The sequence below is a fragment of the Panthera uncia genome, chromosome E3 (genome assembly GCF_023721935.1).
Source record: "Panthera uncia isolate 11264 chromosome E3, Puncia_PCG_1.0, whole genome shotgun sequence".
NCBI lineage: Eukaryota > Metazoa > Chordata > Mammalia > Carnivora > Felidae > Panthera > Panthera uncia.
The window spans coordinates 34,896,168-34,910,057 of record NC_064815.1 but is presented as its reverse complement, the minus strand read 5'-3'; the positions used below and the strand labels follow the sequence as shown (position 1 = coordinate 34,910,057).

Sequence of the window (13,890 nt, the reverse complement as noted above, 5' to 3'; positions counted from 1 at the left end):
TCCCTCTCACCAGCCTATAAAAATCTAACCAAACCAACAAGATACAGAGAACTTTTCATGACGGTGTGGTGGGCAGAATAATGCCCTCGCCCTGTCCCTGGGGATGCCCTCCTCCTAATCCCTGGAGCCTGTGAACATGCATCCCACAAGGCGAGGGGACCCTGCAGGTGCACCTGGGTAGTTGTGCGCTTTGAGAGGGAGAGCGCCCTGGGTCATCCGGGTAGGCCTGAGGTCTGATGTGTCAGGAGCCCTAAAAGATGTGGACTCTTTCCTGGCGGAGTCAGAGATGAAACTGAAGGAGGAGAGACTCCGAGTCTGAAAGGGACTTGACCCCGCTTTGAAGACGGAGAAAAAGGAAGGTGGGCGAGGCATGTGGATGGTCTCTAGAAGCTGGGGCAGCTACTGGTTCACGGTCAGCAAAGACAAGGGCGGGACGAGCCCATGAGCAAGGAAACAGACCTCCCCTAAAGCCCACAGAAAGGGAGAGCCCAACCCCCAGCGTCCTGCCTGCTGACCTGTGACCACATAACTAACTGTAAGATAATGTGTTACAGCACTAACAGGGCTCGAGTACCTTGTGTAAAAGTAACTAAAGGTTAATTACTGCATTATTAACAAACTAAAGCCCACCCACTGGGGGGTGGTGAAGTAACAGAAGGTGATCCTAAGGACCCAGTGCTGCAAGGCTGTTACAAAGTAATAGGATAAAAGGAAGGCAGATGAACTGTCACCCCGCCACCACGGGACCACATGGAAACCAGTTTGGTGTCTTTTAAGGCTGGAGTAAACCCACTCACCAGTGTATCCCCGACAGAAACGTATACATACAGTCATCAGAAACAGGTATGAGAATGTTCCTAGGAACACCGTTCAGAAAAACCCAAACACGGAAGCCATGCAAAAGTCCACTGCAGAAGAAGAGATAAACGCACTGCAGTCCTCACAAGTGGAATGCTACATAACACAAAGGTGTGAGATGTGCGTCTACATCTCAAAGAAAATGGAGAAAGAGAGGGCGCGGGGGGGGGGGGGGGGGGGCCTCAGTCAGTTGAGCTTCGGCTCAGGTCATGATCTCACAATTCGTGAGTTCGAGCCCCGTGTCTGGCTCTGTGCTGACAGCTCAGAGCCTGGAGCTGCTTCAGATTCTGTGTCTCCCTCGCTCTCTGCCCCTCCCCTGATCATGCTGTGTCTGCCTCTCTCAAAAATTAATAATTAACATTAAAAAAAAATTTTTTTAAAGAAATGAAAACGGAGAAAGAGAATCCAGACACACAAGAGTGCTGTGTGATTCCACTTCTAGAAAAACCCCAGAAATACAAATGAGTCTGTAACATGAAAACCAGAGTTTGCCAGATCTGGCAGCAGACAGGCCGATGCAGAGACCACGGGTGTCCGATGGCTTCTCAGGTGTGCACACCTGTCAACACTCCCTGAACTGCAAATTTTAAATGGATCCAGGCTTTTGGTACACAGGTTATACCTCGTAGTTTGATTAATAAGAAAAAAAAAAATGCTGACAACAGCAAGCATTTGCCAAGATGTAACGCAGTATTGGTGGTGGGAATTCAGAATGACAGAGGGCTTTGGACACAGTGTGGCAATTTCTTATGAATTAGGCAGACACGCACACATGTGACCTAGCAACCCCACTCGCAGAGGCACATTCACACAAGGACGCGTGAGCTGGGAATGTGTTTCATGCCACTAAATCACACACGTAACAAACGGCCAACATAATATGCACATGTACCACAAAAACAAATGTTTAAAAAAACTTTAAGGATTTGTTCAAGAACGTTCGCTCATACTGGCATTGTTCACAACAGCCCAAATCAGGAGATACTCTGAAGTGTATTGACAGGTAAAAGGATAAACGAATTGGGGTCTATGTGCGCAAAGGAACGGGGCTCGGGAACAGGAGAGACGGTTATGGTGTGCGCCCCGGCCAGTCTCACGTACGTCCTGCCAGGTGAAAAAACCAACAAGGCAAAGGACCATCTTGCGTGACTCAATTTACAGGAAGTTCTGGAGAGGCAAAAGTAACCTTATAGTGACAGGAAGCAGACCCTCGGGGGCTGGGGGCTGGACTCCCAAGGGCCATGGCAGAATGTGTAGGCAAAGTGGAAACGTTCCCTACGCCAAATAAGGCAGTGGTTATGTAGGTATGCGCGCTGGTCAACTCCTTGAACTATACACTTGAAATGGGTACATCTCATCACACGTACATTAGATCTCAATAAACTTTATTTAAAAAAATGATAAACCCACAGGATAGGACCTGTATGGAGTTTAGGTTAACAGGCCCTTTGACCGCCAGGGGCTGAACTACACTACGAGATGGGTCTGAACACTGACCAGAGCTGGATGCCGAGGGCACAGATGTTCTGGAACAGGGACAGCCCGCTAGCTCCTAGTGCCTGCCCTTCTACAGGCCAGGGTCTGCCACTGTGGGCCCAAGTAAGTCTGTCGCTGGGGAAAGAAGGCAGGGGCCGCCTGGGGAAGGACAGAAAAGGAAGCAGAAGTTACCTAATCAATTTCAAAATGCCTTTCTAGGCTACATGCTGGCTTTCAGGAGGGCTCTGGGCCACTTTGTGGACCGGTTTCCGTGAAAGAGCTTTTCCTTAATGCCTTAAAACCCACAGCAGAGCAAACCAAAGCAAAAGCTTTCATAAACAGCAAGCACCCCTTGTGTACAAAACTTGGCAAAATAAAGAACGCTTACAAAAAATACAAAAATTACTCATAAGCCCAAAATTCAGAGATAACACACCATAATGTTTTTTCGTATTTCATTGCCCAATTCTTTCATTTGACACACATTTATACACTATGTAATTAGACATACTTTGCCCACTTAACAAGATATCAAAGATTTCCTCATTTCATTGAATATTCACTGGTCATTCCTCCAAACAAACATTGTTTGTTTTGTTTATGTGTGTGTGTGTGTGTGTGTGAGAGAGAGGGAGAGAGAGGGAGAGAGAGAGAGAGAGAGAGAGAGAGAGAGGAGGGAGGCAGGCAAAGGGAGACACAGAATGCCAAACAGGCTCCATGCTCAGTGCAGAGCCTGACACGGGGCTGGATCTCACAACCCTGGGATCAAGACCTGAGCCAAAATCAGGAGTCAGACACTCAACTGACTGAGCCACCCAGGCACTCCAAACCAGCATTTTTCTTTCTTTCTTTCTTTTTTTTAAAAATAAATAAATATATATATATATATATATTTTTTTTTTCATGTTTATTTATTTGGGGAGGGGGGCAAGAGAGAGAGAGAAGATCCAAAGTGGGCTCTGTGCTGACCCGAGAAAGCCTGATGCAGGGCTTGAACACACAAACCATGAAATCATGACCTGAGCCAAAGTCAGACACTTAACCAAGTGAGCCACCCAGGTGCCCCCAAACCAGCGTGTTTTTTTGTTTTGCTTTTTTTTTAAATTTTTTTTAATGTTTATTTATTTTTGAGACAGAGAGAGACAGAGCATGAATGGGGGAGGGCCAGAGAGAGAGGGAGACACAGAATCGGAAGCAGGCTCCAGGCTCTGAGCCATCAGCCCAGAGCCTGACGCGGGGCTCGAACTCACGGACCGTGAGATCGTGACCCGAGCTGAAGTCGGATGCTCAACCAACTGAGCCACCCAGGTGCCCCCCAAACCAGCGTTTTTAAAGGCTATATAATATCTCACTCTATGAATATACCATATATCTACTGCTGGACCGTTAGAAAAAAAAAAAAGAAAAAAAAAAGCCTTGACTTTCTTCAGTTGTGTCCCCTATTATCCCTCAGGAAAGATTCCTAATTACTTAGGTCAAAAGGGAAGGCTCTTTAAGGCTCTGGATAACACATGTTGCTGACTCCCTTACAGCACAAAATACATACCCCGGCACATTTTTAATGTTGAGTGTCACCAGATTTTCTCTGTAATATACTTACACAATTACTTTGCAATATACTTACGTAATTTTAAAGTTAAACATCTCAGGGCGCCTGGGTGGCTCCGTCGGTTAAGTGTCTCACTTCGGCTCAAGTCATGATCTCACAGTTCGTGAGTTCAAGCCCCACAATGGGCTCTGTGCTGACAGCTCAGAGCCTGGAGCCTGCTTCTGATTCTGTGTCTCCCTCTCCCTCTGCTCCTAACCCACTCGGGCTTTGTCTCACTGTCTCTCTCTCTCTCTCTCTCTCTCAAATATAAAATAAAGAAACAATTAAAAAAAAATAAAGTTAAACTTCTTTCCATGCATTGTTTTTCGTTAGAATCCCACCTCTGACAACTCTGTGTGGCCCTGGCCAAGCGACTTAAAATGAGGGAGATCCTCTTACTGATGATACTACCACCAAGTTGTTCTCACTTATCCAGGAACCAGCTCCCTGCCAGCCCCAGTGACCACGAGAGCTGTTAAGTGTGCACACGCACCCAGGACCTCTGGCTCCCGCGGGAGAGCCACGTCACACACGAGCGCGGCAGCCTCCGCACGGTGACGCGAAGCCACGTGCCATACCTCGGCTGAAATCTGTGCTCAGGGACATAGCTGGTCCCTGTCCAAACAGCATCTATAAGGAAATCAGACTCCGCTCCCGACGTCTTCCGGCACTCTGAAGACTGCCGACATCAGACCCAGGAAGGACGAAACCACCCTGTTCCTTCAGTTGCTCAAGGCCGTACACAGTGTTTTCAAGTCCGGATACTGTCACCGAACCCACTAGCCGTCCCCCGAGCGAGGTGTTGCACAGACCTGATGACCAGGGGCTCACCCGAGCTCGGCCTGGGTGATGGGCACTGCTGCCCAGGAAGATCCAGGTTGGCGATGACCCAGCTCCTGACTGTCCGTACTCTGACGCTTTCCAAGATCCGCAAAGTGTCTGCCTGCGGCCAGCACTCGGGCCTTCTTCCGTTCTCTGTTCTTGCTGAGAGATGCCGGCACGTTCTCTTCCAGGAGGCTGGCCTCCTGACACCAGGCCCTCTGCATTCCTTCCTGGTTAGACCACTCCTGACCTTCCCTCCCTCCTCGCGATCCCGAAGCCCTGTCTTTCTGAGCACCGGCCGCTCACCCTGCACAAATCACTTCCCAAATCGCCTCCCCCTCACGCATTCCAGCCAAAGGGCCGTACCCCTCTGGACATAAACGCCTAGCACCATGAAGGGCCAAAGCTTGTCTGGTGGTACCCCACCGTCCCGCTCGTGTCCTGGGGTCCCCACCACATCCGTCAGTGCCAGGCTTACCCGGTCACCTCTGTTCCCCTGGCCCCCCTCTACCCTCCGAAGGACACACATCCACAGTCGATGAGGTACCCAGCGCTCCAGTCTTGGCAGGAGACAACTGCACGCTGTGGACACTTCACTACTTCTCCTTCACTACCAGGACCACGTGAGCACAGTCACAACAAGCAAGCCTCGGGTGTCCCCTGGCTCAAAGTGCAAGTTCATTTTGTTCACTTGTATTTACTCTCACTCCCAAAAGACTTAAGGGGCCCACTTTCCCACCCTAAGGGCGACCCAATACACCCAGCCTTGGCGCAGTCGGCCCCCTTCCGGGTCTCTGACACCTGCACTCACAGTCCCAGCCTCCTTCCCCTGAATGCCCAGGGCAGTAAACCCAGCCTCACGGGCCACCTTGTTCCAAGCCAGGGTGCTGGACACTGAGACCTTACTCCATTTTCTCCAAATGCCTGATGGCGACGCCCTGACCCGTGTGGCCCCAGGACCCACCAACACCCACACTAGGTGCTGCCCACTGCCGGGGGCCCGGCTGAAACTCCACCCTCTCCCTTCTCCTCCTCACTGGCCACGGGCCCCAGACTAGGTATGTGGTCAACTTTTCAGGGACCGGCAAATTCGCACCTTACCAGTTACGAAAGGAAGTGACGTGGCTGAAAGACCCTTCCTGCCTGCGTCCTTTGCTCCCTGTTGCGGTCTCCTCCCTGAAACACACTTCGGTTTAGTTCATCATCCAAGCCACACGCTTGTTGGCGGGGACAATGACATTACGTGTACCCAACACGACAGGGCAATGTCACTGAGACACCTGTTCTGTTATCCGCTCGAGCTTATGGAAACTGCTGCAGGTTGGAGGGAAAAAAAAAACTGAAAATTTAAAATATTCTATGGGGTGCCTGGGTGGCTCAGTCGGTTGAGTGTCCAACTTTGGCTCAGGTCATGATCTCACAGTTCGTGGGTTCAAGCCCCACAACAGGCTCTGTGCTGACAGCTCAGAGCCTGGAGCCTGCTTCTGACTCTGTGTCTCCCTCTCTCTCTGCCCCTCCCCTGCTCACTCTCTGTCTCTGTCTCTCTCTCTCAAAAAATAAACAATTTTAAAGAAAGTAAAATATTCTACCTACCCACTTTAAGAAAATTTAGGCAAGCCCATGCCAGTTCAAATTACAAATCAGCCTAGTCAGCTTGTCCGGAAGCAGAAACAGAACGTTGCCCCTCTCAGCCTGCCACCCTGTCCGGCTGGGGTAGGCCGATCTCTACATCACACACAGCGTAGGTGAGCGCCTCTGGCAAAGGGACAGGTAAGAAACCCAGCCCCGCACAGATGAGTCGCATACACTGGAAACTGGTGGTTTGCTGCCCTGGTTAGCCACTGACCCTGGGAGCTGCTGGGGCTCTGCTCTGCTGGTCACAGCTAGGAGAGAGGCAGGCAGGGCAGGAGCAATGCAGTGAAGGCAGAACAAATAGGCCTCAATGACTGGGCCCACGTCCCAGAGCAGCGGGGGAGGCAGCTCCAGGACCAGGGAGGGCACGTGGTGAGAAGAGGGCACCCACACCCATCAGCACCAGGTGCCCAGCAGCCACACTCCGGCCGACAAAGCCTGGAGAGAAGTGTCACCCAGGAACTCGGCAACCAGCTGCTCAGGGCCCAGGAGAAGGGGGTCGGGCAGCCAGCGCCTAGGGAGACAATGGGTGCCAGGCCCCGTGCTGCCTGTGACAGCTGCAGAGTCTCGGCTTGTCTGAGTTTTAGCTCCTCATCTGCAAAACGGGACGATGGTGGTGCTTCCGTCACAGGGTGGTGGATAGAACGAGATGACAGAGAGCCAAGGGGGAGCCCAGCACTGTGACCGTGCCGGGCACACCTCACACTCAGGGCCGACGCCCCTCTTGGAACCTGGCATCTGACAGAAGAAAGGTAAAGCCTAGTAAATCGCCCGGAAAACGGACAGAACCCAGACACAAGCACCAACCACACACAGAGAAAGAAAAGAGACTACGAGGGGTTGTGCGGTGGCCCAGAGACAACAGCAAGTTTCTGTCAACACAGACACGCTGCACACGGGCCGCTTGTCCATTCAGGACACGCAGCAGTTGATGCCTCCCGGGTACACATCTCACTCCAACGCTGGGGACAAAGCAGCGGATGACGCGCCACAGGCATACCGTCCGGGACCCGTCCCGACTCAGGAAAACAGCACGGCCTTTCCCCTGGGTTGGCGCTGAGGACACACACCAACTTCCAGCCAGGCGGGAAGAGATGTTCGGAACCGTCCGAGGAAGCACCGTGGAGCTGGGGGAACGGTGAGCTCCAGCCTAGCCAGCGGGTGGCTGGCAGGGGCTGTGGCCGACGCTCGGGACCGCTCCCCCCACGGGCACGGCAAGCACTGTTCGCTCCCACAGACATCAGCAACCAGCAGGCCCCAGAAGCTCACGCAGACGTCACGCTTGCCTGGCTCCGTCCACACCCGTCACAAACGCCCCGCTCCTCCTGCTGACCCGCCAGCCACGCCCGAGGCGCAAAGCGCACCCAGCAGCTCCCAGCCACACCGACCGCGGGAGAAGCAGACAGGCCGGGATGGATTCGTGTCCGCTAGGGAGGCTTTCAGAACGTGGGCCTATCGACCACAGGGCACTTGCTCGTCAGCCCTCGAGCCTCACGGTGAAGACCTGTGGGCGCCAAGACGTTCGCTGCCCTCAGAAAGGTGGCAGCGGGCCCGTGCACCCACAGCAAGGGCGTCCCTGGGCTCCGGGGGCGGCCAGCACACACCCCCAGGGCAGACGCAGAGCCGGGGTGCACTCGGGAGTAGAAGTTGCTCATGAAACACCCGCACCTCCTTCCAGCCAGCTCTCACAACCAAGACCCCTTGGCACGTTGGTTCCGGAGCGTAACGTCCCGGCAGGTAGCCCGGCTGGACCTCTGGGCAGAGCACGCCTCTCCCCCAAAGACGGCGCCTGCCTCCTCTACAACCACTGCTGCGTATTTAGGGGAGACAGAGACCTCCTGCAGGGAACGGTTCCAGACCACGGAGACCTGCACGCACAGAGCACAGCGGCCCGGCCAGAGAGCAAGAGCCTGCTGCGGGCTCCCTGGGGCACAGGCACAGTGTCGCACACGGCTGTCCCCGCTGTGGGTGCCAGCACGAGGAAGGCCACCTGGATGACTCCCGTGTCTGCAAAGCCGAGAAGAACGACGCGCACTCACATACCTGCCTCAAGAACAAGCTAGGCGAGACTTCGATGCAGGTGAGGAATCAGGTCGGCCCAAGGAAGGGACTTTGATCACCCGTCCTCCACGAAGTGGGGATTTCCCTGCCATGGGGTATCCGCTCCTGGTCACAGGAACCATGCACGTTCAGGCAGAACACAAAGAAACCAGGAGAGACGCTGAAGGCTTTCAACGGTGAATGGGAAAAAGAAATGCACGTATATCCCTTGCAAGAGAATCAAAAATACAACAATTCCCGGGGAGCCTGGGTGGCTCAGTTGGTTAAGCTTCGTCCAGCTTCGGCTCAGGTCAGGATCTCGAAGTTCGTGAATTCAAGCCCCACATCAGGCTCTCTGTTCTCAGCACCGAGCCCGCTTCGGATCCTGTCCGTTCCGCCCCCCCACCCCGCTCATTCTCTCCCTCAAAAATAAACACTAAAAAAAAATTCCTGAACGTTATTAACTCTTCCGAAAAGCGAATTTAGGTTCTCACGGAAACCCGAGAACCAGCTGCTCCAGAGCTCCCCAAACCCTCAAGAGTCTCCCTTAAGAAGCCTTCAGAGAAGAAAGAGGCGCTCTCGGAACCACCAACTTCACTCGGCGAAAGAGCACTGGCCCCCGGGGTCCGTGAGCTGATGCCCTGACCACAAACACCCGCTCCCCTGCTGCACACGTCTTAACCCTGAGGACGCTACGCAGAGGCTGGCGCTTCGTATTTTCTACTCGATGGGAATTGTGAGTGTGCCCTGGCCCCAACTGCACATGCGGCCTTTCCAAGGGTGGGCTTTCCTCACCACTTCTGGAAGACGGCCCTCCCCCTGGCCCAGCTCCCTGGCCTCAGGCAGGTCGCCATGCTCTACTCAATACCGGCCCTACTTCAGTCAACGTGCCACAGGAACTAGGGCAGCCACCGCCACCACCCGACAGAGGGGACAGGAGGTGGGACCCCTCTCTCCGACTCGTGGCTCTGTGTGCCCTGAGTGCTCACTGCACCCGACTGGAGTAGCTGCCGGCAGGCTGAGCTAGGCCTCAAAAGCACAGACCCAGGTTCCAGAAAAACGCTGCTGCCCCTGATGAAGCCAGGGCCCCTCGCGCTCTTGTAAACGCGCACCACCGGCCTCCGGGGAGCGCGGCTCCCCCTGGAAAGGCAGCCAACCGCTCACTGTCAGGAAAGACAGCTCTGACCGTCACTGCGCAGCGACCGTCGAGGTGGCAGGAGCCCATGACGGGGCACGCTGAGGCCCCAGTAGGGCCCCTCCCTCACCCACAACACACCCAGGGCTGCTCCCTTCTTGCCCTTCGAGGGACCTCCTCTGAGAAGGGCTGAGAACACATGCTCTGGGAGGCGAGGCGGCGGCTGCCTACCACCGAGGCCGTCCCAGCAGGAAGGGCGTGCGGCCGGTCCAGGTGATCCAACAACCTTGACAAGTCCTAAAACGAAAGGTTGGGAAAAACAGCGTCCACGCCGCCAGCCGCCTGTAGGCGAGCAATTTAGCAAACAGCAAACGCTCAGAGCAGTCTGACAGGACCGACCAGAGTCCAAGAAACAAAGCAACAAAGGGCGTGGAGAACAAAGACCTGAAGAGGTAAAATTAGATAAAACTACCTGCGGGAGCACAGAGGTCCTTGCAAAACCTGGGTGCTGACGTTCCGAAGCGGCTCTCCTGGTTCCTCTAAAGGGACCCCAAGTTCACGTGGCTTGGGACGGGCCCCAGCACAGAGGGGGCACCGGCCCCACCGCTGCACTTGGCCGTGTTAACTGCCTTCGCAGGGGACGCGTATGTGCTGCGTATTTCAGCCGCGGAGCCACTAGCGTTGAGAGCGGGGCATGTCCTTCCAGCACCGGCGCCGGTTCCCGGGGCGCAGCCGCGGGGTCACGGGAGCGGCCCGGCCACCCCTGGCACACCTGCTCACGGGCTGTGCGCCGCACAGAAGCCCCCGCACCTACATCCTGGCCCCCACTTTCACAGCCCCTCTCAGGGCACTGCCGGCCCCGGGGGCGCCAGCAGCCACCAGGCCGCTCGCCGCCAAGTCGCGGCCGCCCGTCTAGCGCGCAGCCCCCACGAAGGCCTCAGGCCGATGAGCAAAGTGCCAAGCCGCCGAGAGCTCCGGCTCCGGCTGCCGCGGCGCCGCCGGGGGCCTCCTCCGGGGAAGAAAGAGGAGACGGGGACGCAGGCCCGCTCCCCGCCGGCGCGGGGTCGGTCCGGGCGCCGTGGACGCGAGAAGGCAGGCCCCCGCGACTGCCGGCCGGGCTGGCCGGGCGGGCCCGGAGCGCGGCCTTACCGTTGCTATAGGCGTACGGAGACTCGGCCGCGCCGTCCTGCAGGCTCTCCAGGATCTCGCCCTTGCCCACGTCGCTGTCGCCCACCAGCAGGAACTTGAGCAGGTAGTCGTAGCTCTTGACCGGGCTGCCCTGCGTCCCCATCCTCTCACGCGCGCGCGGGCCGCGCCCGCATGCCCACGGCGCCGGCCGCGGGAGCACGGCGGGGAGGAGGCCTCGGAACGACCTGCGGGCCGGAGTGCGGGTGAGTGGGGCCGGCCGGCGAGGCCCGAGCCGCGCCCGCTCCTCCGCCCCCGCCCCCGCCGCTTGCACCTGCACCACCACCGCCGCCGCCGCCGCCACCCGCCCGCCTCACCTCAACGCTGCCGCCGCCCCGCCGCTTCCCGCACGGAGACTAGCTGCCTCGCCGCCCCGCCCCCGGACCGAGCGCTGCCATTGGCTGTCGCCCCGCCCGCCCGCCCAGGCCCATTGGCCCCTGCGCAAGTCCGTCACGGTCGCCGGCCCCCCCCCCCTCCACCGTTTCCCACACAGCACCAAGAAGCCTCCTGTCGCCCCACCTCCACGCCATCCTCATTGGTCGCCCGCCGGCATTTTCTCATCGCCATTGGCCCATACGCACGTCCGTCACGACTGTCCGCCCCCACCGTTCCCCACGCAGCGTTGCGAAGATGCTGACCGTCTTGCCTGGTCGCCGTCGCCGTTGGCTACTCACCTCCGTATTTCCCGGAACCTCTGGTTTGCCGGCACGTCCGTCAGCACCTCTACCGCCCCCGTCGCTTCCCGCAGAGCACCTCCGAGTCAACAGCAATCCCGTTCTCTGCCCTCGCAACACCTCGGCCCTCGCCCGCCCCCTCCCCGTCGCCATTGGCCACCGCTGCCTATCCTCCCAGAGCCACTGGTCCGCCCACACGTCGATCACGGCCCCTCTAAGCCCGCCCCGCTCACCCCGTGCTTTCCTCCCTTCCCTACATGCTCACCAATCAGGAGCTTGGGACTCCAGATTGTTTGCATACGCCCCCTTCCCACAAGCGGGAGCAGGATGGTGGCCGTCCCCGGGAGTCAGGTGACGCGGCTGGGTCCCGGAGGACTTAAGCCTCTAACAAGTTGCGGTCGCTACTCCCGCAGAGACCTCAGCGAGGGCAGACAGCCCCGCTGGAACTGTGCTCTCGGGAGCCGCCCTCCCCGCGTTGGGGCGGGGCCCGGGCGTGGCGGGACGAGTCCGGCCAATCGGCGCTCAGGGGAGGCCTGGGAGGCGGGACTTCCTCTCCGGTGGGGGTGGGGTCGCCAGAGGCGCTCAGAGCCCTCCCGCGAACTGGGGAAGGTAAGGGGCGCCGCGGCCTGGCCCGGTGGTCCTTAGGTCGCGGTGCACGACTGCGAAGGCCCAAAGTTCTCGAACCTCGGCGCCTGGGAGGACGGCAGCACGGGGCCTGCCCCCAGGGTCTCGAGGCAGGAGCCGCGCCGCCCACCAGGTCGTAGCGAGTCAGGCAGGGTGGGGGTCCCAGGAGGAGAGGGGCGTGGCGGTCCGGGGCAGGACTGGGGGGCCTCCAGGAGGAAGTCAGCCCGCAGTTGTTTACAAGAAGAAAGGGTTATTTTTCTTAGTGGGCAAAGAAGTATGCAGAACCTGTGAACACGTGTGAAGACGCATTTTCACTCTGCAAAATGGAAATTAAAGCAAAATAATTCCCCTTCCAGCCATCAGCTTGGCAACAGCGCTTGTGGGCCAGGACGTGGGAAACAGCTCTCTTGAGGGGGTCGGACAGGCTCGTAATTTAGCCTGGAGAAGTCCTCAGAAACGAGGTCAACGAACTTCACTACAACGTTGTAGTCATGTTGAAGGTCCAGAAACATCTAGGACCGCTGTTTGGGAGCTGTTGAATCAACCCCGTTCATGCAGTTCTACAGTGAACGAGATGAGGTGCAAACAACGCTGTCGTGAGAAGAGATGAGAAGAATGCAAATGACAGCATGGTCTATCCAGTGTGATTTCAGTTTATGCTCTTAAAAAGCTGACAACACATTTGATTCCAGGTTTAGGTCTATGAAAGCATAATACGTCCATAGGAAGTGGTCTGGGAAGTATGACAGGATCCTTTCTTCTGGGATTGCGGATCAAGAGTGACTTTCTCTGGGCACTTGGGTAGCTCCAGCTCTTGGTCTCCGCTCAGGTCATGATCTCGAGGTTTGTGATTTCGGTCCCGCGATGGGCTCTGTCCTGATGGTGCGGAGCCTGCTGGGGTCTCCCATCTCCCTTTCCGCCCTGCACGTGCTCGCTCGCACTCTCTCTCTCTCTCTCTGAAAATAAATAAACTTTAAAAAAAGTGGCTTTCTCTTCATTGATAACATTTTTATGAGAACATTATTTACACATGACGCTTAATAATGAGTAGCCCTGGGGCACCTGGGTGGCTCAGTCTGTTAAGCCTCCCACTTTGGCTCAGGTCATGATCTCACAGTTGGTGAGTACGAGCCCCTCGTCAGGCTCCCGGCTGACAGCTCAAAGCCTGGAGCCTGCTTCAGATGCTGTGCCTCCCTCTCTCTCTCTCTCTGCCCCTCCCCCGCTCATTCTCTTTCTCTCAAAAATAAGCATTTAAAAATTTAATGATAAAAGCACTTTTTTCGCCTTGAATAAAAATCATTGAATTGTGCTCACAGAATGGGTGAATTGTATAATATGTAAAATATGCCTCAGTAAAATTGTTAATAAAAGAATTAGTTGCCGAAGCTGAGCCAAGCACAGCCCTCACCAGAACAGGCGCTGAGTGCTACGTGCAGCGGAGAGGCCACAGAGAGGTAGGGCTCCCTGGAAAGCACATCTGTGCAGAGGGAACAGGCATGTCCCCACAAGGGCCATCCGCCAGTGTGCTGCGCTGAGGACAGCCCAGCTGGCATGTCCACCCAGGAAGTAAGGAGCTGGTTGCAAGAACTTTCTTCCCATGGTCACCTAGGCCATCCCTCCAGTAGCAGGTGGTTGTCAGGCAGCCGACCCCAGCGTGAATGGCACCACACCAGTGACCTCGTCCCCAAGCTGCAGCAGCCTTTCCCGGGAAGTGTGCCACGGGCAGGCCGCTGAGCATTTTGATGTGGTGCCTGGGGGGCTTCCTGAGGAGCTGGTTCCTCTGCTGGGTGAGTAGCACCTGGGCCTTCCTCACCTGCCTTCAGAGACTCTCCTCTGGTGCTCCTGGTCCTCTGGGG

General features: G+C 56.4%; 1 protein-coding gene across 2 annotated transcripts in view; it reads right to left on the bottom strand.

Moving 5' to 3' along the window:
* The window catches only part of RAB40C (RAB40C, member RAS oncogene family), a 29,260-nt gene extending 17,694 nt beyond the window's left edge, over nt 1-11,566 (bottom strand). Inside the window, exons 1-2 of one of the 2 annotated variants that reach the window (XM_049639088.1) lie at nt 11,411-11,566; nt 10,701-10,924 (exon numbers count right to left, since the gene is read on the bottom strand). In XM_049639088.1, coding sequence (XP_049495045.1) covers nt 10,701-10,842 — 142 coding nt within the window. In that variant the 5' untranslated portion in view covers nt 10,843-10,924; nt 11,411-11,566. Of the gene's footprint in view, nt 1-10,700; nt 10,925-11,053; nt 11,102-11,410 lie in introns of those variants that run through there. The other variant, XM_049639089.1, reaches the window with a different exon arrangement.
* Nucleotides 11,567-13,890: the final 2,324 nt, after the last annotated feature.